The 23,493-nt window shown below is 38.9% G+C and overlaps 2 protein-coding genes and 1 pseudogene across 2 annotated transcripts; 1 reads left to right on the forward strand and 2 right to left on the reverse strand.

The window, feature by feature from the left end:
- Window positions 1-4,772: 4,772 nt before the first annotated feature.
- LOC131768829 (substance-P receptor-like) lies at window positions 4,773-6,580 on the forward strand. The gene is made up of 3 exons (XM_066171156.1): window positions 4,773-4,800; window positions 5,296-5,522; window positions 5,687-6,580. Exons 1-3 carry the CDS (start codon window positions 4,773-4,775, stop codon window positions 6,578-6,580), a joined length of 1,149 nt encoding a protein of 382 aa, XP_066027253.1.
- Window positions 6,581-9,211: 2,631 nt separating this feature from the next.
- On the reverse strand, window positions 9,212-14,243 carry LOC136283085 (uncharacterized). Its single transcript, XM_066171301.1, has 2 exons — window positions 13,982-14,243; window positions 9,212-11,551 (listed from the first exon to the last, which is right to left on the reverse strand). The coding sequence occupies exons 1-2, from the start codon at window positions 14,186-14,188 to the stop codon at window positions 10,697-10,699; spliced, it is 1,062 nt and encodes a 353-aa protein (XP_066027398.1). The 5' UTR covers window positions 14,189-14,243; the 3' UTR covers window positions 9,212-10,696.
- A 4,569-nt stretch (window positions 14,244-18,812) lies between these two features.
- Window positions 18,813-23,141, reverse strand: LOC136282993 (calcium-responsive transcription factor-like; annotated as a pseudogene).
- Between the last annotated feature and the right edge of the window lie 352 nt (window positions 23,142-23,493).

Raw genomic sequence — 23,493 nt, forward strand, 5'->3', positions numbered from 1 at the left:
TAAGTTTCAGTTTTCTTTTACTAGACAGCCTAGGCTTGCATTCTCAAGTATTTGCATATAAACTCCGAGCCAGTCAGGCTGGTGATAACATTACAGAGCACTTTTTGGAGTGAACCCTCAAATAGGCACACAGGAATTACAAGGCTGCCGATACCATAATAGATCCCTCTTGACGACAATCTCTTTCATATAACAAGCTCTAACATCGCAAGGTCGACATATCGCAGAGTTCGTTGCCAGTTACTCTCAAAGTTAGGCTGTGGAATTACTAATATCTTAAGGATTTATCCCCAGCTGAGGATCTACAAATCTGACAATCCGAACGACGTAAGTAATTATTACAAGAAACTATTGAATATTGATAATACAAAATGTTAATGCCATATATCATTTGGAACTTTATAATAAAATGACGTTTATAACTACATAAGCTGCAATAAATTACGTAAATAATACAAGCACGTGGATATTAACGATTCACCGTGCTGAACTACCGCTTATAACAGGCAAATGCTGTTATACGGAGGCTAGAAAAAATTGGAAAAATTTGAGCAGGAAATCTAGCTTGTAACTAAGGAAACTCCTTACAGGAACTAAATAGGAAATGGGAAATTCAATGAAAAAATGAACGAGGGAAGAATAAGACTCGCAAACTGAAATTTGGATTAGAAACGCGGTCTGTTCTGAGGCCAGGGTGACCTTCACTTAGAATAAGGAGCTCATGACCCCACTATTGCTTCCTTTGACGCCCGTGGCCTGATTCCTAAGCTCTGATGCGTCTCGAGCCGACAAAGTATTGACTACGGCCTTCTTCACGAGCTCTTTTGTCAGAAATAGCAATTCACTGTCTCTCTCACTAAACATAAGTAACCTACTATTCACTAAGACTACTGCCACGAATCAGTGGCAAGTCATTCTGGTGTGAATCTAATAGAGTTCCATTCGTGGGAATTAGTAACCTATAGTGCTCAACTAAAATGATTAGCTACTAGAAAGGATTCATCGAAGCAGGTTATATAATGTAACTTTATTAGAAGAAGCACTAAAAAAACTAGATGCTCAACTATTATTGACAGGAAAACTAAAGTAGTGTTATTGACTTTTACAAAGGTAGAAACCTATATTTGTGTTAAAGCCAGTCTACACGAGTTACTCTCAAGTTCGTCTAAAAAGCAATGGTAACTTAAAAATATACGTTATTTATTTTGCGACGGTTATTGCTTCTTCAAGTGTCAGCTTTAAGGTATTGTTCCGTAATTGTATTTTCAGAGTCCAAATTAAGATGATTTCGAGTTTGAGTGAAGCTAATCCCAAATGCACCCAGCAACTCTCCTGCACTCGCATCGGTGCCAAGAAAACATCTCAAGGGCAAGCTTCTGTCAACGCGTCCTTCTGTCAGAAATGGCCTTCTTCCACCTACTTTCATTGTAGGCTTGGGCAGTGTGAGAGACCACTTGAAGCTTTCAATCGCTTGTTTACAATCCTCAGGGTAATCCCAGAGCAACGCAAGGTAGATGTCTTTTCCAGTTATTGAACTGATGGGCACGATCAGAATGTGTGGCAGGTAGTCAAGATCCATATGAAGCTGAAGAAGTCTTGCGTAGATTAAACACTGATAATGGTATTTCCCAAAAGCGTTTTTGTTCTTCTCTCAGGAGTTCAAGATGTCGAGAACCTTCCAATCCACTATGACATACCTTTCTATTTCCATTTTCGGGTCTTTGTAACAGCCAATTGCGTCAGCTTCTCCCTGTTAGAAATGAACTTTTGGCAATACATCTGCATGTTTCGTCAGAAGCGTAGCCGTATAGTGGAAAATGTTTGTCGAGAATATTTATACCGAAGTAACCGAAAATGTCCTCAGTTGTGTCTTATTTTTTTATCGTTTTTTGTGAACCAACGCTCAGTTCCGCCAAAAATAAATTACAACAACGAAAATATTAAAAGTAAAAATTAGAGTACTGGCTACCTGGAATAACCATGGGGGCCAGCGGAGCCAGGCGGCTGGTTGACATGAGCATTAAATAAAATCAAATTACAGGTCAGCAAGAAAACTGAAGCAAAATTCAAGGGAGAAGAGGAAAAACGCTATTTCTACTTCATCAATCGATTTGCGTAGAGGCTCTAAAGCCTTCTCCAACAAATTCTTGAATTCTTCTGGGAGTTCCTTGGATTCCTGAGCTAGTCGTGCGTGTAAGGGATTGCGCTGACTTCAATTTGCTCAAACCCAAATCGCACAGCTTTGTGATGAGGATTTTCCCGGCTACCAGCACATTGGTAAGTTTTTATCTTTTATCTCTGTGAAATAGAGGAAGTTTCAATTTATACAAGTAGGCAACAGCTGACGAAACTTGCTTCCCAACATCAAGCTAACTGCAGCTTTGAATCGTGAAAGTGTTAGAGCTTTCGTCATCGTTAATTAGCAATTCCTCCAAACTTCGCCCCTTGATAAGTTCCGAGACCAGGTAAATAGAGTTTTTCAGATATGAAACGGCCATAATTTGCACAATGTTTGGTTGGTGAACCATGCTGTGAATTCGTACTTCCGTTTCCATGACTGTCTGAAGACACTTGGTGTTTCGTATTTTTAACATGCTTCACTGCAACTTCGGTTCCCGCCCACACGCCCCTGTACACGACACCAAAGGAACCTTGGCCAAGCTCATCTTTCGCTGAAAGTTAATTTCTTCCTTTTCCACAACAGGCAGTGGGGTGACGTTCGCCTTGGCGCTTGTGTCGGAAGCAGAGACACTCGGAGGTCCCAAATCACTTAAATTACAAACCAAAACTATCTCCGACGTAGTCTTTTTTTCCCCGTAGTGCACCTCGATATGGTAATATACTTACATCATCCATGTTGGTACACAACAACAAAGAATGAAAAATTGGAAGATTGATACTAGGGTCTGAAGTCCGAAGTCTGAAGTCCGAAGAAGTCTCAAGTCTCAAGTCTAAATTCTGAAGAAGTCTGAAAGTCCAAAGTCTGAAGTCCGAAAGTCCCTTCTCGGTTTTCATACATATATCATTAGACATTTTACCAAAAAAAGACGTTTATAACTTCATAACCTGACCCAATTTAAAGCCTCAAAGAACCTTACTGTGCAACAAATTACGTAAATAATACAAATGCATGGATATTAAAATACCAGAGCTGAGCTACTGCTTACAACAACTAAAAGCTGTCATACGAAGGCTAGCAAAATTTGTTTTAAAAAGTGACCAAAGAGAAAAATTGGGCAGGAAATGTAGCTTTCAATTAAAAAGAAATTCGTCTAAAATGAACTGAAAGTGAGTTTTTTTCTAACTGTTATACTGGAGACCATTCCTAGAGGGTCATAGCCAAGTGTAGTACCCGAATAACTAAAACCTCTTTGTTTGATTTAGTTCGATCAGATCGCCGAACACAATCGCACTCGGTCGAAAGATTGTTCTAATAGAAATTCGTCTAAAATCGATTGATAATGAGTTCGTTCGTTCTGTTACGCCGGAGATCATTGAAGAGGGTCATAGTCATAGAATGTGGAACATCTTTAACTTCGAACGGGAAACAACATGGCTTCCCCACAATCGTGGTCCAGATTCCGCAACAAATTTTATGAATTCGCATTAAATCATATTTTTTTTGAAGCAATTTCTTCTTTTATGAGCAGCAACTTCATCACTGCAGCAAATGTTTACAATTGCGACAACTTTTATTTTCGCGGCAACTTTTTTAATTTGCAGAAAAGTTTTCGTTAATTTGTAGCACCTAAAAAACTGCCACAAGTTTCAAGGTGCAACACATTTCATTTGTTTGTGAACAAATAGTGGCAACTTTTAAGTTTGCGACATATGCCCTGTGGCCCACCGTTGTGTAGATTTTTTTCAGATTAGCGCGCTTATTTTGAGGGTCTTTTTGGGGGATAGCTTTGACGGTTGATGGTTAATTTTTTCTTCAGTGGATTTTTACAGTTGACAGTTAATTTTAACGCCTCTGACGGTTGACGGTTAAATTTCAGAGCCTTTGATGGTTGACAATTATAAGAAGATATATTTCCTTGAATAAACAATGTATACTGAATGTTAAGTTAGCATCTTGCACATCTTTAGGATTTCCTTTCATTGAAATGTTACGTAAGAATCTCGCACACTTTTAGGATTCTCATTCATTCGATTGGAATGTTAGTGTTTCCCTTACTTTTAGCATTTTTAGCACGGGTTAACGATAAAAATATCGTTGATCTCGAAGGAATCACTAATATGCTAGCAGAAACTCCCATTGCGGAGTTTAACGATAAAATCTATCGACAGATTTCATGACACTCGAAATGATCTGAGCGTGATCTCAGTTCTTGTCGAACGGCAGTAGTGGCGCGTAGTTCAGTGTGCAAAGACAAGTATTGACTTATTAACTTATTTATTAAAATGTTTTCAAACTGCCGGTTTTATAGGAGAAAATCAGACGGTGAGAGTGATGGGCTCCTAAAACAGATAGGATTATTTTCTTTGTAACGTGTAGATGTAACGGCCAAAAGTGTTGATCAATGAATCAAAAAACAGTTGGAAACAATTCACAATATTTTGCTGAGTGCGAAGAACGAGAACCACTTAATCGCTGCATAACTGATTCTGAGGTTAAAGAAATCTGCTTTACTTTGCACCTTTAATTCATTGTGAAAATTATCTTTGTGGATTAATTTGTAACATTACTCTCAGCTTTGTTTCAGGTTTAAACCACAGTAAAACGACGGTTAAAGCTTTCGATCACTCAGTAAGTGGCAATGAGTGGCAAGATGGCGGTAAATAATTCCTCTATTGCAGGTACGTTTTCATGTCTTATAAGTCTGAAGATATTTTTTTTGGCACGTTTTGGATAAACAAGAATTCTTAATGTTACCATGGTTGCCTCTGCGTGAGTTGAAGTCAACAGAAGTGACGTGTTTTTGCGACACGTGCGCAAAGCCATCTGGTACAAACCGCATGGTATTAGTAGGGCATTCAGATAAGTAGGCGTGAGTTATACGAAGCGCCTCACCCGAGCAAAGGGTCATCCAAGTAAGAAATCACAGATGCCTGTCTGCCCTCGCGCGCTGCTACTGAGGAACTCTCTTACATCGGATGAGAGGTTTTCTCCTACAATTGGGCAAAAGGGGGGAGGAAACTGGGGAAGGATCTATTCCCGCTTTCCTCTTTTATTGGACAGCGTCATTATTTAGGATTGGCTAGGGTTAAGTTAGCTTCTTATCACATTATCTGTCATAATAATATAGGAAATCTCAAAATAAAAGGCGATGTATTCCCCTTTTCTTTCCTCAGCTGTGGCAAACTTAAATTCATCAGTTGTCTACACTTACTTTCCTGCGAGCGGTGCTGTATGGATAACTATGGCATATGTGGTTATATTCGTCTTCGGCTTCTTTGGTAACATCTGTATCATTTACATTGTGGTTTCTCGTGAACAGATGAGCACTAAATTCAATTTCTTAGTTGTAAATATGGCAGTTGGGGATCTACTTGTTTCTCTCTTCGTTATGCCGTTTGAGGTGAGTGACAATTTTCCAATTGTTAAGGGTTAATTCATTGTTTAGTTTCGTTATGCAAAACGTTCTCACTCACTCCCAGTAGTATAACACATTTTTTATTTCCCACGCTATTAGGTCGTGTTGTCAATGGAATACCTATCTTTAGTACCTCCCTGTCTTTGTAGGTGAGATATCTTTACATTGGCCTGGCATGGATTCCAGGGGCAATGGGAAAAGTCACGTGCAAGCTTGTTGGGTTCCTGAGGATCTTGCCAGTCGCTGTCAGCATCATAACACTTGTCTTCATTACAGTGGATCGTTACTTCGCCATTCTTCATCCACTTCGAGATATGCGTTTCATTCGAAACACAAAACTAGTCACTTCTGTGATATGGATCTCGTCTTCCCTGTTTTTCCTGCTGTATCTCTTGCTTTATGACGTTGTAAAGAGTGCTGACGGCTTTCATTGGGAATGCAGAATGGTTTGGAATTTCTTTTCCTCAGACATGAGTGTCCAGTTTTCCATTAGGAGAGCCTGTTTCATGACCATGTTCTTGATACTGTATTTGGTTCCTCTTGTTGTCATAGCATGGGTTCATATTCTTATTGGTCGACATCTTTGTTCACGCCAGATCCCAGGGGAGCCGACAGCCCATCAGCGACATCAAAATGAATTGTCCAGGCGCAAGGTACTACGCATGATCATCACTGTGGTGGTGACGTTTGCGCTGTGTTGGTTGCCGGCTCACATCCAGCATTTACTGATTTCCTATTTTGCCAACACTCACAGAGCTTTGCGCAAAGTTGAAAATCTGGAATCCAGTTTATATTTCCTATCACACGCCAATAGTGCCATAAACCCTTGTCTGTTTATTGGTTTAAACCAAAGATTCAACAATGAGTTCAGGGGAATTCTCAGATGTTTTTTTTGCCGAAATCCCGTTCCCACGAGAAGAAGCATTAGCACAGAACCACCCGTTGTTCTAACTCGCATACGGAAGATTGTACGTCAATGTGATAACACTGTTATACCTCTTCGCATTCAACAGTGTCCATGGTCTCAGAGCTGTACGTTTTGAATCTTTTTTGCCATGAGTTAGACAACACGATAAAAACCTATCAACACCATTAAGACTGATATTATGGAAATTTAACCATCGCTGATCTGTTCTTAGTAGTACTTGTATTGTTCAACAACTGAAACAAAAAGCGTCATAAATGATAAGCCAATTAAGCCAAGGAAAAAGTTGCATAGAAAAATTTCATGATAATAGCGGAAAGTTTCATTTCCTTGGTAGGACGTTAATGGACCATATTCGATCAGTGTGCTTTCCGCGCAGTTGTTCTTGTTATCATACGGGGACTCATTACTGTTTCTCAGAAACTGTGCTTACCAAAGTGCCCGTGATGTTTTCTAAAAATAGAACAAGGTATTATCAACCAGTGCACAATTGAACCGCCGGTTTGGAAGAGGTGTAATGACGACGTTTCTGTCTATGGAAAGCAAGCGAAGATTTTAATTGCGTCTCAGTGGAATTTACTTGATCCCTCTCCCCCACTTCGACTCTGTAGCATTCTAGTGATCCCCCCTCGTTTGCAGTCAATTAACGATAGTCTCCCCTTTATACTCTGTTAGTGACCACCGATATCCCCTCTGTTCCCCCAGAAATCCACGTGATCCCCCCAAGTCCTCCAACTCCCCTCCCCCTTCGTTTGTGAGAATGTATGAAATGAATCTAATCTAATCTTATTTTATAAACCACTGCGTGAATGATGTCGTAGTTCTTTTGTGTTTTAATGTTACAAGGTGTCAAACACTGGAAACCAAGCTTGTACTCATTCTTTAATCTGCGAACAAAGTCAATGATGGTTGTTTATCTAGTGTTAAACAACGTATCTTTTCAATAGAAACTTAGTAACGGAATATATTTCCGATTCCGTTTTATGTTTTGGAGCCTTACACACACCAGATCCTTGTGCAACACTTAGACATATTTATAGAGATTGGACATTCGGTAGAAAGTTGCCTTTTTTCTGCCTTTTTTTCTTTATCATAAACGTGTAAATTAACTTTCACTCCTCTATGAACCTCGCATATCCAGTTAAACATACCCCATAAAATTTCAACTTTCAGTTACTCCTATAGCCTGAACGAACAATCTATCGCCTGTTTCAAATCCTTACCACTAGTACCTCTGTTTCTACATGCGCTAAAGGCTATACAACTGGTAATACAGTCAATAATAACTAACCCAGTGCTCATGTTGAGTGTCAACTGTATGGGAGAATCACGGTGGCCATAACAGACGTCATCGCGACCTGATTAACTCACGGCCGTTAGTTAAGGTGAGTACGAGTGTGCTCTAACGTTTGAAACAATACGCGTGGGCCGCACGCAGGATAGTTAAAGATATCTTTTACAACAATGTTTGATTTTAAAAAACTGCAAAATTAATCGTATTTGCCGTAAAAGGGGGACATAGAAGCTTATTAAAACAAATGAATTAAGAGAAAAAGATATGCTTTTAACTGACATCATAACGATTGCAACCCTACACGCACACCCCTTTCTTCCTCAAAACCACCCTAAAACGCAACCAAACTAAATCAAGACTCCAGGAAAAATAATGCTCGAAGCTTACCCTGAAGTTTGTACTTCGCGATGGCGACTTACTTAGTTGTTCTTAGTGGTTCTAACGAGGCGATCGCGATAGATGATTAAATACGAATTTTAAAAGAAGCAGTATCCCTAAAAGTGGTGCGTTGCATTGGTGTTCGAACAATCAACTTCTTTCAAACTTTGCCCATGAATCTGTCTGAGTCTCAAGGTAATGGAGACCACCTCAGTTTTTGAAAATTTTTCAAAATAAATTTTTTCTGAGCGAAAATCGCTTCAGCTCTCAAAGGCCTATTGTTAACAGCGCCGATCATCAAATATGGCACAAATAATAAATAATTGCCATGCTCGTCTTTTCACAAAACTCTGGTTTGAGGAATTTTTTCTTCGCATATTTAGCTGGATTAATCCTTTAGGAGAACAAAGTACATAAATTTGGCCTTTTTTAACGATACTTTCCGCTGAAAATTATTTTTCAGTTTGACACCTACTTTGCCTCTGCCGCTATGACCAAATGTTATGTAAATTTGCAACTTTTAATCTCGGCTCAGCACAAGTGTCCAACTTCTTTCCCATGACATGTTCATTCAGAAAAGCTGATATAAGGTAGAGGAGAATGGAAATATAAAAAATATGACGATGATTCCGGCGAACTTCTGGCACATTTTTCGAAAATTCCACCTAACAATGCTTTTGCACGAAAGCGGACTAATTTATACGAAATTTCCTTCGCTAACTTTTAGTTGACGCCTGAATTGAACACTGTGAAGCATTTTTATGATTTCTGATACCGTAAAACGTCATTCAGAAGAGAAAATTCTTCATCCTTATCTAGAAAAATACAGCTGCCGAAAGCTGACTCTTCGCTTCTCTATTTGTTGGCTGTGCCTTCTTACTTACAAATCCGTCACATAATGACAGTTATGGACACGGACAGTTTTCGTCGAAAATCAGAGTCACTCGTACAAGCAAAGTCAGTGCGATTTATAAGGTTGTGGTTGCAAGTTATTAAGAGGCGAGTGCGATAGATACTTTCCTCCATCACGCAACAACCAACACACGCCGCCTTAAAAGTATTACAAGTTCTTTATTGTGCGGTGGGCCAAGCGGAAACCACCTTGGCGAAATATGTTGCAATCTAACAACAATCATTCTTTTACACTAAATTTTCATCAGCAATAATATGCTCCATATCAATACCTTACAGAAATCCTTCGCTTTCGGTAATTTACAGTTATTGCAAATAATTTTCAGTTTTCTTTTACTAGACAGCCTAGGCCTGCACTCTCAGGTATTCGCATATAAACTCCGAGCCAGAGCACTTTTTAGAGTGAACCCTCAAATAAGCACTCAGGAATTACAAGGCTACCGATACCATAGTAGATCACTCTTGACGACAAGCTCTTTTATCTAACAAGCTCTAACATCTTAAGGTCGACATATCACTAAGTTCGTTGCCAGTTACGCTAAAGTTAGGCTGTGGAATTACTAATATCTTAAGGATTTATCCCCAACTGAGGATCTACAAATCTGACAATCTGAACGACGTGAGTAATTATTATAAGAAACCATTGAATATCGTTAGTACAAAATGTTAATGCCTTATACCATTGAAGACTTTATAACAAAATAACGTTTATAACTACATAAGCTGCAACAAATTACATAAATAATACAACCACATGGATATTAACGACTAACCCTGCTGAGCTACCGCTTACAACAAGCAAAGGCTGTTATACGGAGGTTAAAGAAAAATTTGTTTTAAAAACTGACCCAAAGGAAAGATTTGAGCAGGAAATCTAGCTTGTAACTAAAGAAACTCCTTCTTACAGGAACTAAATAGGAAATGGATAATTCAATGAATAAATGAACAAGGGAAAAATAAGACTCGCAAACTTAAATTTAGACCAGAAATGCGGTCTGTTCTGGGGCCAGGGTGACCTTCACTTAGAATAAGGGGCTCATGACCCCAATATTGCTACCTTTGACACCTATGGCCTGGTTCCTAAGCTCTGGTGCGTCTCGAGCCAACAAAATGTTGTTTACGGCCATCTTCACGAGCTCATTTTTCAGAAATAGCATTTCACTGTCTCTCTCGTTAAACATTAAGTAACCTATTATTTACCAAGACTACTGCCAGGAATCAATGATAAGTCATCCTGGTGTGAATCTAATAGAGTTCCATTCGAAGGAATTAGTAACCTATGCACTCAACTAAAATGATTATTTAAAGCTACTAGGAAGGTTTACTCGAAGCAGGTTATACAATGTAACTATGATTAGAAGAGGCCCTAAAAAAATTCGATGCTCAACTATCATCGACGGGAAAACTAATGTAGTATTGTGATTTAATTTTTTACAAAGGCAGAAACCGACATTTGTGATAACGCCAGTCTACATGAGTTACTCTCAAGTTCGTCCAAAAAACAATGGTAACTAAAAAGTATACGTTATTTATTTTTCGACTGTGATTGTTTCTTCAAGTGTCAGTATTCGTCCGTACTTAAGTAGTGTTGTAATTTCATTTTTTACCAAGATGGAGACCGACATTTGTGATAAAGCCAGTCTACTTGATTTACTCAGAATTGGAGAAGTCCAAAAGGGATTCATCCGAAGTTGTACTTAGAGAGTCCAAACTCACATGAGAGATTTCGAGTTCGAGCGAAGCTAATCCCAATGCATCCAGTAACTCTCCTGCACTCGCATTCATGTCAAGAACTTCTCCCAGGGGCGACTCTCTTTTAACGCGTCCTTCTGTCTTGAATGGCCTACCTCCACGTACTTTCATTGTAGGCTTGGGCAGTTTGACAGACCACTTGAAACTTTCAATGGCTTTTTTACAATCGTCAGGGTAATCCTTGAACAACGCAGGGCAGGTGTCTTTTTCAGTTATTGAACTGATGGGTACGATCAGGATTTGTGGCAGGTAGTCTAGCTGCATATGAAGCCGAAAAAGTCTCGCGTAGATTAGACACTGATGAAGGTATTTCCCAAAAGCGTCTTTGTTCTTCTCCCAGAATTCCAAGATGTCAAGAACCTTCCAATCCACGATGACATACCTTCCCTTCCCTTTATCAATTTCGTACCAGCCAATTGCGTCAGCTTCTCCGTGCCAGAAATAAACTTGCGGTGGTGCATCCGTTTCGTCACAAGCGTAGCCATATAATGGAAAATGGCCTTCGAGAAGATGTATTTTGAAGAACTTAAAAATTGCTTGCAAGAGATAAAACTCAACAGTTTTGTCGTTTTTATTTCCGTCGTCAGGTGCGAATAGCCTTCCTCTTCTCTTCAATGTCTTTATATAATCAGAGAGCTTTTTGTCCCAACCAATACCAGCAGCGTTGCCAGAGCCAAATTCACCTTTTTCCTCTAATTTTACCGAATACGAAGCCTGAAACTTTCGGAACTTTTCCTTGACACTATCGTTGACCTACGACACAAAGATCGACTTTAAGAAATGAAATAAATTCAAAATTCCCATGAAGGCAATGCAGTTCTTGAGCAAAGCTCTAGTAAACAATGATTTTCATCTTTTCAAATTTTTAGTGATTCTAGGCAGACTACTGTACTATAAGTGGATGCCAGATGTCAGGAGAAGTAGGGGCTACGCACTTTTCAAAAGCTTTTAGTCGTGGAACCACGACAACGCACTGAAGGCCCAGAAACCTTATACGATTCGTTAAATATTTTCAAGAACAGTTGTCACAATTGATTTTCAATCAGCAAATACTTAATAACCCAATTTGAAAGTAGTATTAGCAACAGTAGTTTTGTTTTTTAAATCAATCTTTGGGCAGTATGTAGATATGATGAAATTTGAAGGTGTGGAAGGTACAGGTACATGTTCCCAATTATTTTTCATTATTTTCATCGTTAATACTCTCGTTTTCATTTTCATTTCTATTTCAAAGATCTCCATTTTCTTTCTCATTCCCATTATTATTATTTATTATAATTGAATAACGATGCAAAGATTCAGAGGGGGGATATTTAACCCTAAACTTAGCCTCATTTCTCTTTATTTTAGGTTTAAATGGCTGGAACTAACTCCCACTGATTTAAACCAAACCTGGCTTCCCTTCCCTGGTCAGCTTCATTGCGTTCGAATTAAATAACATTATGATCGTGCTCCCATCAAGCCTTGCGCGAGTGTAGGAAAGGAACTAGGTGGTTTTCGCCCGCAGAGTAAGCGTAATTTTGGCGAGCGAGTGCTCAGTATTTTCCTTATGAAAATTTGATTATTAGTGGTAGCGAAAGGCTGGGGAGAGAAACAAATTTCTACCGAGGGGGCGAGCGACGGTCAAAAATAAGAAGAGGGGAAGGAATGGTGTCATTTGGACATTTTGCTCTTGCTGGAAAATGCGGAAGACGGCAAACTATGTAAATGGTGAAGCTGTTAGTTTCGGTTCCGCTTTTGAAGAAGCACTTTCGGAATTTGATTTGCCTCGCGCATTAAAATCGGAACAAAAAGAAGCAATTTCTACACTTGTTTCCGGAAAAGATCAACTGGCCGTGTTGCCAACTGGCTTTGGGAAAAACCTGTTATTTCAGGTGATGGTTCGTATACGACGGGGAAACCTTCAAGCACAGTTGTGGTTTGTCCGCTTCAACAGAAAAAGCATCTTCGATGGGATCAACGGTAACTACGCTCACAGATTATCATTTGGAGGATATAGAGTGCGACAAATATCAACTCGTATTTGCGTCAGCAGAGAACGTTTCCGTTTCACCAGAGTATGCCGCTTTGCATCAAATAAATTATGGCGGATAAACCTTCGAGTGCAGTTGTTTGTTGCTTCAAAGTATCGTTTACGATCAAATGAAGAAAAATCGGCAGATAGATTACCGAGTGCTCTTTTTCTATACATGGCTCTATAATTTTAGTTGAAAGCCTTCCTCTCAGTCAAAATTACGGCCACCAAACAGAGGACGTTCCAACTTGCGAATGTCCATTTCACTAAAGCAAAGGTTGAACTTTGAGATTTGAAGCTTCAGTAAGGCTGAATTGTTGTTTTAGTGGGGTCCTTTTTTACAGTAAAATAGTCGAATTTTGAGAATAAAAGTTAAGACGGACATGCACGGACTCCCCATGTAGCTTTTGTGGTGGCGTCGCATTATCGCCTTCAAATTATATTTTGCTCTCACAAGCATGTCTTTAAGGGATTTTCCCTTTTTGTAAGAGATAATCGAAGTTTTCTCGAGAATTGTCGTTTAAAAAAAATAGAGTGCAGTAAATATCAGCTCATATTTGTGGCCGCCGAGGAAGTTTTGTCGAAGCCATTTCTTTCCTGGCTGAAAAAAACTGCCTCACTGTTTCACTCATCGGCTCTACGTGTGTTTGTTTTTGTCGGAGGACGGTGCTTTCTGTTTTTTTGTTTTTTTTTTTAAATTAGTTATCTGCTCATTTCCGGAAATGCAGTGACGCGCAACTAACCAGGGGATTAGACTGCCAGGGGATGGTTTGCTTTTCAACAGCCTCTTCGGGAAGGTGTCTTCACGCCTTTCCCCCGCCCCCTACCCCCACCGTCCACTCGAACTACAAATCAAACATGGCCGATCGGATAAACGATCGCGAGCTTATAACGTTAGCTCGCCCAAATAAGACGCCTGCACTGCAGGCTGGGTGGTTTTTCATATCACTGTTTCGTAATTTTTCCCCACAGCATATGTTGTGTTGCTCATATTCACAACAATACTGTGACAAACCATGTATATCTTAGTTGTAGGAACTTGCTCGACGTGTTTGAACTATCAAATTAAGGCAAACGTATTCCCATTTATCTGTGTAAGTTGCTGGCTTCAGTCCCAGAAGTCCAATTGAAAGTGATTGTGGTCCCATTCGTTAGGACCATACACTTACCCTTTGGAAGAAACGGATCTTATGCCAGTCTTTTGGACTTGAAGGAGTCAAGACTCGATCCACGGCCTCTTCAACTTTCGATAGCGATGGTTTACCATTTTCGATACGTCCCCTACATTTATCGAGTTCAGTGTAACATTTACTGATGGCATGCCCATCTGGAACTTTCAGAAGCAAATTTTGACCCTTCTTTTTCGCTGTGGCCATTTAAGAAATTAATCTTTCCTTCTGCTCAGCTTCAATAACTCAACAACACCCAAGATGGCTAAGACGCGTTATGGTAATTGTCAGAATAATTTTCAGCATGACTGGCATTGAATGAGTAGCCAGAAATCGGATGCTTATGTTTGCGCAAAGATTTCTAGTATCGCCTCGGGGCAAACATTGCAAGTTGTTAGAAGAAAATAATGGTGAAACGGTAACTAGATAACGGTGTAATATGTGACTAACACAGTCTATAGACTGTACGATTTTACGCCACTATCTGCGTTGGCGTATGTACTGTAAGATTTTAAGCCATTACCTAACGGCATAAAATCTTATAGTAGATACATTACCGACTGGAAGAAATTACGCCATTAGTTACTGGCGTAAAATCTTACAGTAAAAATATAACTGAAAAAAATTTACGCCGTTAGTTAAGGGCGTAAAATCTTACAGTCTGCATCTTCCAGTCGGAGATGTATATAATGTAAATTTTACGCCCGTAACTAACAACGTAATTTCTTCCAGTCGGTAACGTATATACTGTAAGATTTTAGTAACTAACGGCGTAATTTATAGCCTATGTGTTGGCGTACCCTCCCCCGATGGTGAAACGGAAGCGAGTTGTCTCGCCTCCGTTTATCTTGGCGGGGGAAGGCTACGGCTACACGCAGACTACATAATTTCTTCCAGTCGGTGATATATATAATGTAAATTTTACGCCAGTAATATAATTTAATTTTATATTAATTTATTATAATTAATCTACCGACACAGATGGTGGCGTAAAATCGGTCTATAAACTGCGTTGGTCACACATTACGTCGTTATAAACTCGTTTCAGTCTTTTCTGTTGTATTTTTGTATGTACAGCCTGTTTTTATATACTTGTTAACGTATGAAGTGAACAAATTACGATATTTGAAACTATACCTCCTCAAAGGCGAGAAGTCGTCGTCAGCGGAGATGGAAATTGTTTTTAGCGAGCTGTTACTGTTTGGAAGGAAGAAATAAGCGATGAAAAATAAAAGGAAATCAGTGCAGATGAATGTGTTTTGCGTACAATTTTATTCATGACTCCTATCGTGACTGTGTCTCGCGAATAATTTATCAAAAGCACAACAGGAGAATTAGTAGTCCTCTTGAGTGAAGCGGGAGTAAGATCAATGTAGAGAGACAGTAAAGCACGATGGATGTCTTACATCTTGGAATACCAAATAGAAAAGCTATAATCTGTTGTTGCGAAGAATTTACCAGCGACGAATGAAAGAGGCTCGATCAACGCCGCGTTCTCGAGTGCGGTCCTCAATCGACCCTCCCAAGGAGGAGGGACTGGGGGTCCCGAATCATCGCTTTACCGATTGCTCTTTTCCTATACATGGCTCTATAATTTTAGTTGAAAGCGTTCCTCTCAGTCAAATTACGGCCACCAAACAGAGAACTTTCCAACTTGTGAATCTCTTTTTCGCAAATGAATAAAGGGGTAAGTTTCTAAAGAAACTGTGGTGCTGCGTCGGTGGGAGAGTATAGCAGGTAATTTAGTGTTAACAACTGGGTTGAAAACGTAAATTAGCCACCGTAAAGGCTAAAAAAGCTGACGTTTTGAGCGTTAGCCCTTCGTCGGAGCGATACAAAGGTTGATCTTTGAGATTTGAAGCTTCAGTAAGGCTGAGTTCTTGTTTTAGTGGGGTCCTTTTTCCAGTAAAATAGTCGAATTCTGAGAATAAAGGTTAAGACGGACATGCATGGACTCCCCATGTGGCTTTTGTGGTCGCGTCGCATTATCGCCTTCAAATTATATTTTGCTCTCACAAGCATGTCTTTAAGGGATTTTCCCTTTTTGTAAGAGATAATCGGAGGTTTCCTAAAAACTGTTTTTAGTAAGGGTTGATTGTATATCAGACTCCGATGTTCCATCATTATTTGTTTCAAATTTTTAACTGCCAGGTGGTACATTGTAACAAAAGGCATTAAACGTTCGTGACCTTTTGGCTTTTGTGTACGTTTAAGAACCGATTGTCTAGAGGCAAAGTTCTTATTTCTCATGGTTGTGAGAGCAAAAATATAATTTGAAGGCGATAATGCGACGCTACCGCGAAAGCCACATGAGGAGTCCGTGCCTGTCTGTCTTTATTCTCGAGATGATCTCCTGAATTACAGAACAATGAGGGTCATCTACTATGCCCAGGGTCAACAAACACTTTTAATCGAAAGCAATATATATCATCGTCCTTAACCAGATGAGCCCACGACATATCAGCGGTATCTTGTATGAGTATCCGCAGTTTACAACGTAACTTCCGCTTTTTCTTGTTGACGCGTACTCACAGGGTACTCGAGTGTTAGGAAGTTCGCGTAGTGAGTCTGAGCCAGTCTCTGCCAGATTTGAACAGAAAAACAGGTCCTTTGTTGGACTGTAATGATACTTTGATCGATGGCGCTGTTAACGAAATGTTTGGCCGGTTCGTAAGTTGTCAACCTGATTTCGGTCGATCTGATTGATTGGCAACACCTCTGAAATCCTACACACCATCGACCTAAACCTCATAGCTGCTAAGTGAGCAGAAGAACAATGACATCAGAATACTCGAGAAAGATAAGTATTAATTTAACTGCATTTGTGTTAAACTTATATGTATAGAAATTTCTGAAGAGGTACTTAATCAGACGTTTATCACACGATAAGCCTTCAAACTTGTATTAAATAAATTGATGTACATATTTCACAATTTTAAGATGATTGTGTGATGACAGTACACCGACGGTCAACATTCGAATATTCAGCTTGAGCTTCCTCCTAAATGTTAAGTATTTCAATTTGAACTTGTAGAATATAACCTATGGATTAAATGTGGGTCTATAAGTATCATCCATGAAATTCTTACAGGCAATTTTCATCCCACAGTAAGCATGACACCTTTATACATCTTCTCACTTGATGAAAAAAAACTTTTATATATCTACATTCTCTGAAAACACCTTAGGCCTAAAATCATAGTCATGTGATATCAATATATAACACACTGAGATTTAAGGTCAAGATGAGCTTTTGATTCCTTACCTTCAGTACTCATTTGGTAGAAATTGTGTCACTAAAACTGTGATGACACCACTTAAGGTCTGGTCTCTATTGTCTGCAAGAAACTGGTGCTTATATGTCCTATTCTTTCTTTCCACACCATTTGTAGTGTTCACTTTCACATTGAAGCGGTCCTTCCTGTATGCCCAAACCCAGTGCTGCCAATAGAAACAAAGTGTCCAAGTAAACTTCATGAATATAAGCTGCATGTAATCTGATTTTCACCTTGCGGATCTCCTTGTAAGAGCATCTTGGACTCATCTCAGACTCATGCTGAATGATTCATGGCCCAAAATGACATCATCTGAGAAGATGGCCTGTTTGATGTTTAAAGTCAGAGCAACAAGGATTTTAAGTGAACATAATAAGATGTGTAATTTTTAAGCCAAAAATCTTGAATTGTTGCCGGATAATTTATAAGGGATAATTCCACAATTATTATAATGTGTGCAAGGGATACACTTGCCTGTCTTTCGGGAAGCCATGTTGTGTTCATCCACTTTTGGAGTCTTGTATTGGTCCTCCACAGTTCACTGTCTTGAAGATCTCTAAGTGCTAAATTGAAGTCCCCTTCTGTGGAAGTTCTTGCAAGGTTTCGCAAACTGTTCAGGAGGTTGTCTTTCTTGTCTTTGTTAATGCCATTCTTTGAGTTGTTGATCCACTGTACCCATGCTTGTTCTCGATGGAAATCACAAATATACACAATACAGCCTGGAACAGTTATAAAACTGAGTTGTAAAATCTCTCTGATAAGAGAATACATGCTGCCAACCACTTCAGCTAACACAAGGCCTATTGTATGCTAAAAATTAAACTACCAACAAAGGGCGCCTAGCATGACCTGTGAGCCATGGAGTAAAGTAATAATACTATTACTACTACTACTACTAAACATAATACTAATAATGCTAATAATAATAATAATAGTACTAGTAATTTATTATTATCATTATTGTTATAATAGTAACATTGATTTTTTCTAGGAATCTAAAATACACATTGGCCCTTTTGTTTCCAAGATCTCAATGTTAATTATCCTTACCATCATCTACACATTTCTTATTTTCTAATTGATTCTAAAAGATTTCCAAAACTTTCTAGGACCAGAAGCCTTTTTGCAGGACTTTCCAGTTGTGGAAATGCCAAAATAAAATTCCGGGACTTTCCAGGTTTTCCAGGACAAGTATGAACACTGTTGATATTTTCATGAAATTAAAGTAATGATTTTGGAATGTCTGGAGAATTACTGGTAATTGGCAATAATTTATTGTCACTATCTTCAGGTTAGTCCTGTAAGAAAGAATTTGTTTTTCTTTTTTTTTTGGGGGGGGGGGGGAAAGAAGTTATTCCTAGTAATAAGTATTGCCTCTCTATACTTCCCACATGAAATAAAGAAAATGGTTATAAAATGGTTATTATCGATATTTACCAGCATGCTTACTTGAAAACAGCCTTTCAATGGCATTGATCTCTGCCTCACTGAAGTCCACCATAAAGAAATCAGGGTTCCGTGTTGGGTTCCAGTCCTTAATGAGCTGTAGAGCTTCATTAATGGCATCTGCATTTTCCAGCCAAACCACAAAAGAAGCAACAACACAGTAATCTACATTGGTTTTCACACACAGAAAGAATGTGGGGAGGGCAATTAGCGTTAAAGTTTTGTATGTTGCATCCAATAGGCAAATTTTGCCACCATACTTTAAAAGCAGCTCTCTTTGCCACTTTGTCTGGTGAACAAGGAGGAGGTTGTTGGATGGATCACCTATACTTGTTTTAATTACATCAGTGCTGTCTTCTTCCTTCAGTGACTGTGGTTGTTGATAGGACTCACTATCACTTGTAAGGCAGTATTAGGCCTGAAAAAGAAATTATCATCTGGGCTTTCTTCTTTCCACTTCTTGATTTTTAAGTCAAGGTTTTCTTGATCAATTTGTGAATGTCTGCATACCACTGTGGCACGATACATGTGGTTCCTGACATCCATGGTTGTTGGGAAGAACCGTCTGTTGGTTAGATCTGGAGGCTGTTGGCCTGTGAAAAGTTCCTTCTTTACATAATGATGCAGGTGCCGTTGCATTTCAGAAACACAATTAACACCACTTCCAACAAGCTCATGAATTTTTTTAACCAGTGTCTCATCAATAGGCTGAAGTAGCCCTGCAGTCTGATTACACAACAAGAAAGAAAGAATAATTGCTTTATTATTTATTAATTTAAAAAATTACACAACCTCATCCCCAGGTTTTCTTGGTCAATGGTTCAATAACCTGGAGCCAGCTGCTTTTGATGTCATTGGTTCAATATGAGAAAATTTTTTCCAAATTTGGTCAACAGCATGATGCAAGTGGTTTTAACCTATCAGAAACAGGGAACTATTTTGAATGAATAATAATGCAAATTGTACCAACATTACTATAGGCAGTCCTCTGGTAGGGTTTTTCAGTCATAGTTACAGAACGTTATAATTACAGATTACTGAACACTGTATTTTTTAAGAAAATCCATTTAAATAGTCCATGACAGCATTCCATTAAAACAGTGCTAGTGGAAATCCCTCTCTGATAAAACTGTGATATTATAGTCTTGACATTGAGTTTGAGGAATAACTGCTTGCGTAGCTAAAAGAAGCTGTACATGTAGTACATTTAATTGGTCTTTTGTTGTGATGTATAATCTTTGTTCATTCTTTATATATATTCCACATGATAGTGGAAGCAGCACAGTCTACAGTAGACTGATGATCTGTGTTAAGTTAAGTGACCTTAAATCCCCCACCAAACTACAGTTTCCTGATTCCAAAAAAATTTAATTCATGGCCAAGTACTTACCCTCCCCATGGGGTGAAATAAGTGATCTGTAGGTTTAGGAAGTAATATGTATATACGCTCCTCTGTAGCTATTGTTTGCTTCTTTTCTGACTCTAGGGATGTTCTCAGAAATTTTGACATTGTCTCCCTTCTACTCTTTGTGTTCTCTGAAATCTAATGATACAATGTTTTAATTAAAATAATATTTGAAAAATTGGTTTCTAACTCTTTCATTACAGGTAAATTTGTTTCAATTCTGCACAACGAAATGTCCAGGTTGTCTTATCATATGTCCACTTCACCTACATGTAACACAAGGCCCATTGGGATTAAGCACCCTTTATTAGGCTAGTGATCATTCATGTTAATGGTAGTGCCCCCTGAACCCTTATTCAATAATTTAAATAAACTGACCTTATTTTCAGGATACTTGATTATTTTCCTTAGGTGAATCTTTGCTGGACAGTCACATTTCTTCGTATCCTGTTCTATAAAGCGCTGTTTGGTGTTGTTATAGCAGTGATCAGCACTCTCCTTCTGAAACCAAATAGATTTATTTGATTGTTAGATAGAGCAGTCATATGGTAATAGTCAAGTTATCAATAAACTTAGAAGTAATGAAAAGTATCCTTTAAAATAGTACTTGATTCCTACCTTGTAAACTGCAGTCACAGTGGTCCTTTTTTGTGACTTTGCTTATTTTAACAAATAAAATGTGATATGTCCTTTTACTTGCAAGTGGTAAAAAAGAAAACATTATTGCATGCTATTAGCCCTGAGGGAGAGGTGAGTGCTCACCAACTTGCTTAGAAAAATCAGTTGGGACTTACCACCTTGTTAGCTTAAGAGCAAATAGGTGAAGGTAAATCAATAACTATGTAATGCCCTATATATGATATCCTCTTTGGGAGTCCTTAAGTAATAATATCATCTTGTTTACATTCTTATTTAGTTAATTATTATGCATGCTTACATCTTTTTGTAGTCTCTTTTGAGCCTCCTTCCTTTTGAGTGCCTTATTTCTGTCTGGCCCATTTTGGCATTCTAAAACTTTGACCCCCACAATTTGGAATGGGATGCCATCAAAACTTAGTCTGCATCCTGTCAAAAACACGTTTTTTTTTTGTTTTTTTTTTTCAAAGAACAACTACAACGAAGACTTTATCTTAGCCTAGATGTAAGGAAAGGCCGCAAACCACCATATGTTGTTTAGAATGATTAGGGAGATTAAAGTGTCTAGCGACTGGTTTGGATGTGTCCTTGTCATTTCTTTCTACGTCGCGAAGGTGTTCTCGGAATCGGTCACCTGGTCGCCTACCTGTTTCACCAATGTATAACTTATTGCAGTAAGTGCAAGTTATGCAGTAAATGACGTTGGCGGAGGTACCCGCCAGTGATCAGTGATCCTAATGGATCATTTAATTTTGTACAATTTTGATATGAGAAATAAGATTAGTCCGAGAGCATTTCAACCATTTGTCCCTCCCAGTATCAGCAGAGTCGAGATAGAGCGAGACTAGATCTGTTGAGTACATTATAGTGTAAACTAAATGACGGCGTGTTTTTCTGTGCATCGATTTTCAGATAATAAAGAGTAATTAGGAAGCCAAAAAAGTATTTCAGTTGTAATTTCGCGGAGACCTTAATTCATTCGCTGCGTCGCAGTAATATATGAAGAACGCAGGATAGTTCAAGATGTCGTTTAGAACAATGTTTGATTAAAAAAATATCTGCAAAATTAATCGTAGTTGCCTTAGAAGGAGAACTTCGAAACTTATTAAAACAATCAATTGTTAAGAGAAAAAAATACGCTTTTAATTGACATCGTAACGATCGCAATTCTACGCGCACACCCCTCTCTTCCTCAGAGCTTCCTCAAAACGCAACCAAACTAAATTAAGACTCCAGGAAAACAATGCTCGAAGCTAACCCTGAAGTCATTATCTCGCAATCAAGGGACCTCTTGTTCAAGAGTTCAATTGTTTAAGAAGATTCGTCCGGAGGCTGTTGAAAGTTTATGTGCACGTCGCCAAACTTGCACGAGGTGAACAAACCAGAGAAATTCATTGCTCTCTCACTACCGAATTCAAGCGAAAGCTGGCTTGATTGATTGGTTATTAGCATCAAAACATCGCGGCGGGAATTCGGACTTTGGTCACCAAATGCTTCTGAAATAACGTTGTTGCACTCTTGTAGCTGATTTTCAGATGGACGATCGTTATAATGCTTGAGGCTTTGCTCATTTCGGTGCCCCGAAATTGACATGATTTGACGGCTTGAAATGCTAGCTTGCGACCACAAAGTTATTGCAGTTGCTCGCAGAGAATGGTTGGTGCAAATACGTGAAAGTTGGGCTTCTTGACTGATCTCGCGCATCATGTTGCCGAGTTTGTTGACGCCGAGTGGGCAATTTTCTTACCAAACGTTGTCACTTGCTTGCCAATTTCTTTTCGAAAACTGTAAGAAAGCTTGGCATCCTGGATTAATTTTTTCCAAATAAAGCTTCATTGCAGAATATCCATCGCCTGCTTGTTTAGTTTCATACATTCGCCCATCTTTTTCATAAGTTGTGATGTCGGCAACTCCTCCTTGGTGGTTTTTGGTGCTCTCGTCATGGGCGATTGTGACATATGCTTTGCCTCTTGCATCTTTATCAAAGATAAAGCTTTGCGGAGTTAAAGAGCGCTGACCTTCTCGACCTCGGCGACACCAATAAAGAGTGGTGTGAAACCATACATTTCTCAACAGTCCAAAGCGGAGTTGACGGGAGGACAACACTTGAGGTTTTAAATTTTGTTAGATCTTCAGGAGCTATAGCAGGCTTGTGAGTAATGTTTTCTTTCCCTTCTTTTTTCAGCATTTTGGTTTTTGCGTCTAACGTTTTGTTAGAACTCTGAAAGACCGGGTTTCCTGTGATTTTTATTCCTCGTTTACAGGAAGGGTTTTTGAAGTAGCGCTCAATTGCGTTTCTGAAGCCGAGAAGCGCACAACGGCTGTAGTCTTCCCCTTTCTTTGTTCTTGCTTCAGCGTAAAATTTCCGCAAGTGTGAGTCAAGCTCAGATGGAGTCATGGTCTCTAGTGGCTTTAAAACTGCCCTTTAGTCGCCCAATCTTGAATAAAAATGGTGATAGAATTTTAATTTTGTTGTTTTCTTTTATTTCAATTGTTTGTTGTTTTATAAGTTCAAAAGTTTGTTATACTATCGATGTTTATACTGATTTACGTGCATGAACGAGTTGCAAATATTAGTACTGTAAATTTTACTGGGGTTTGCTATTAGTACTATCTCAAGTTTTCCTTGTAAAACGGTAAAAATACTTTACCTTTAAACGTTTTTACCCCGTTCAGAGTGGCATATTTGGTTCTTTTCGCTTCCGAACCAGTTATAATTTCATCAAGAGCCTCTTCTTGCAACAAAGGAA

The sequence above is a fragment of the Pocillopora verrucosa genome, chromosome 8, assembly GCF_036669915.1.
Source record: "Pocillopora verrucosa isolate sample1 chromosome 8, ASM3666991v2, whole genome shotgun sequence".
NCBI classification, from domain to species: Eukaryota; Metazoa; Cnidaria; class Anthozoa; order Scleractinia; family Pocilloporidae; genus Pocillopora; species Pocillopora verrucosa.

What these genes read in the sequence shown, in the direction of transcription:
- LOC131768829 (XM_066171156.1), top strand. Translation starts at nt 4,773, where the DNA reads ATGGCGGTAAATAATTCCTCTATTGCAG. An exon ending in AAATAATTCCTCTATTGCAG is followed by an intron (nt 4,801 to 5,295) that starts GTACGTTTTCAT and finishes TTCTTTCCTCAG; the next exon opens with CTGTGGCAAACTTAAATTCA. An exon ending in TCTTCGTTATGCCGTTTGAG is followed by an intron (nt 5,523 to 5,686) that starts GTGAGTGACAAT and finishes CTGTCTTTGTAG; the next exon opens with GTGAGATATCTTTACATTGG.
- LOC136283085 (XM_066171301.1), bottom strand. Translation starts at nt 14,188, where the DNA reads ATGGCCACAGCGAAAAAGAAGGGTCAAAATTTGCTTCTGAAAGTTCCA. An exon ending in AGATCCGTTTCTTCCAAAGG is followed by an intron (nt 11,552 to 13,981) that starts GTAAGTGTATGG and finishes TTTGTGTCGTAG; the next exon opens with GTCAACGATAGTGTCAAGGA.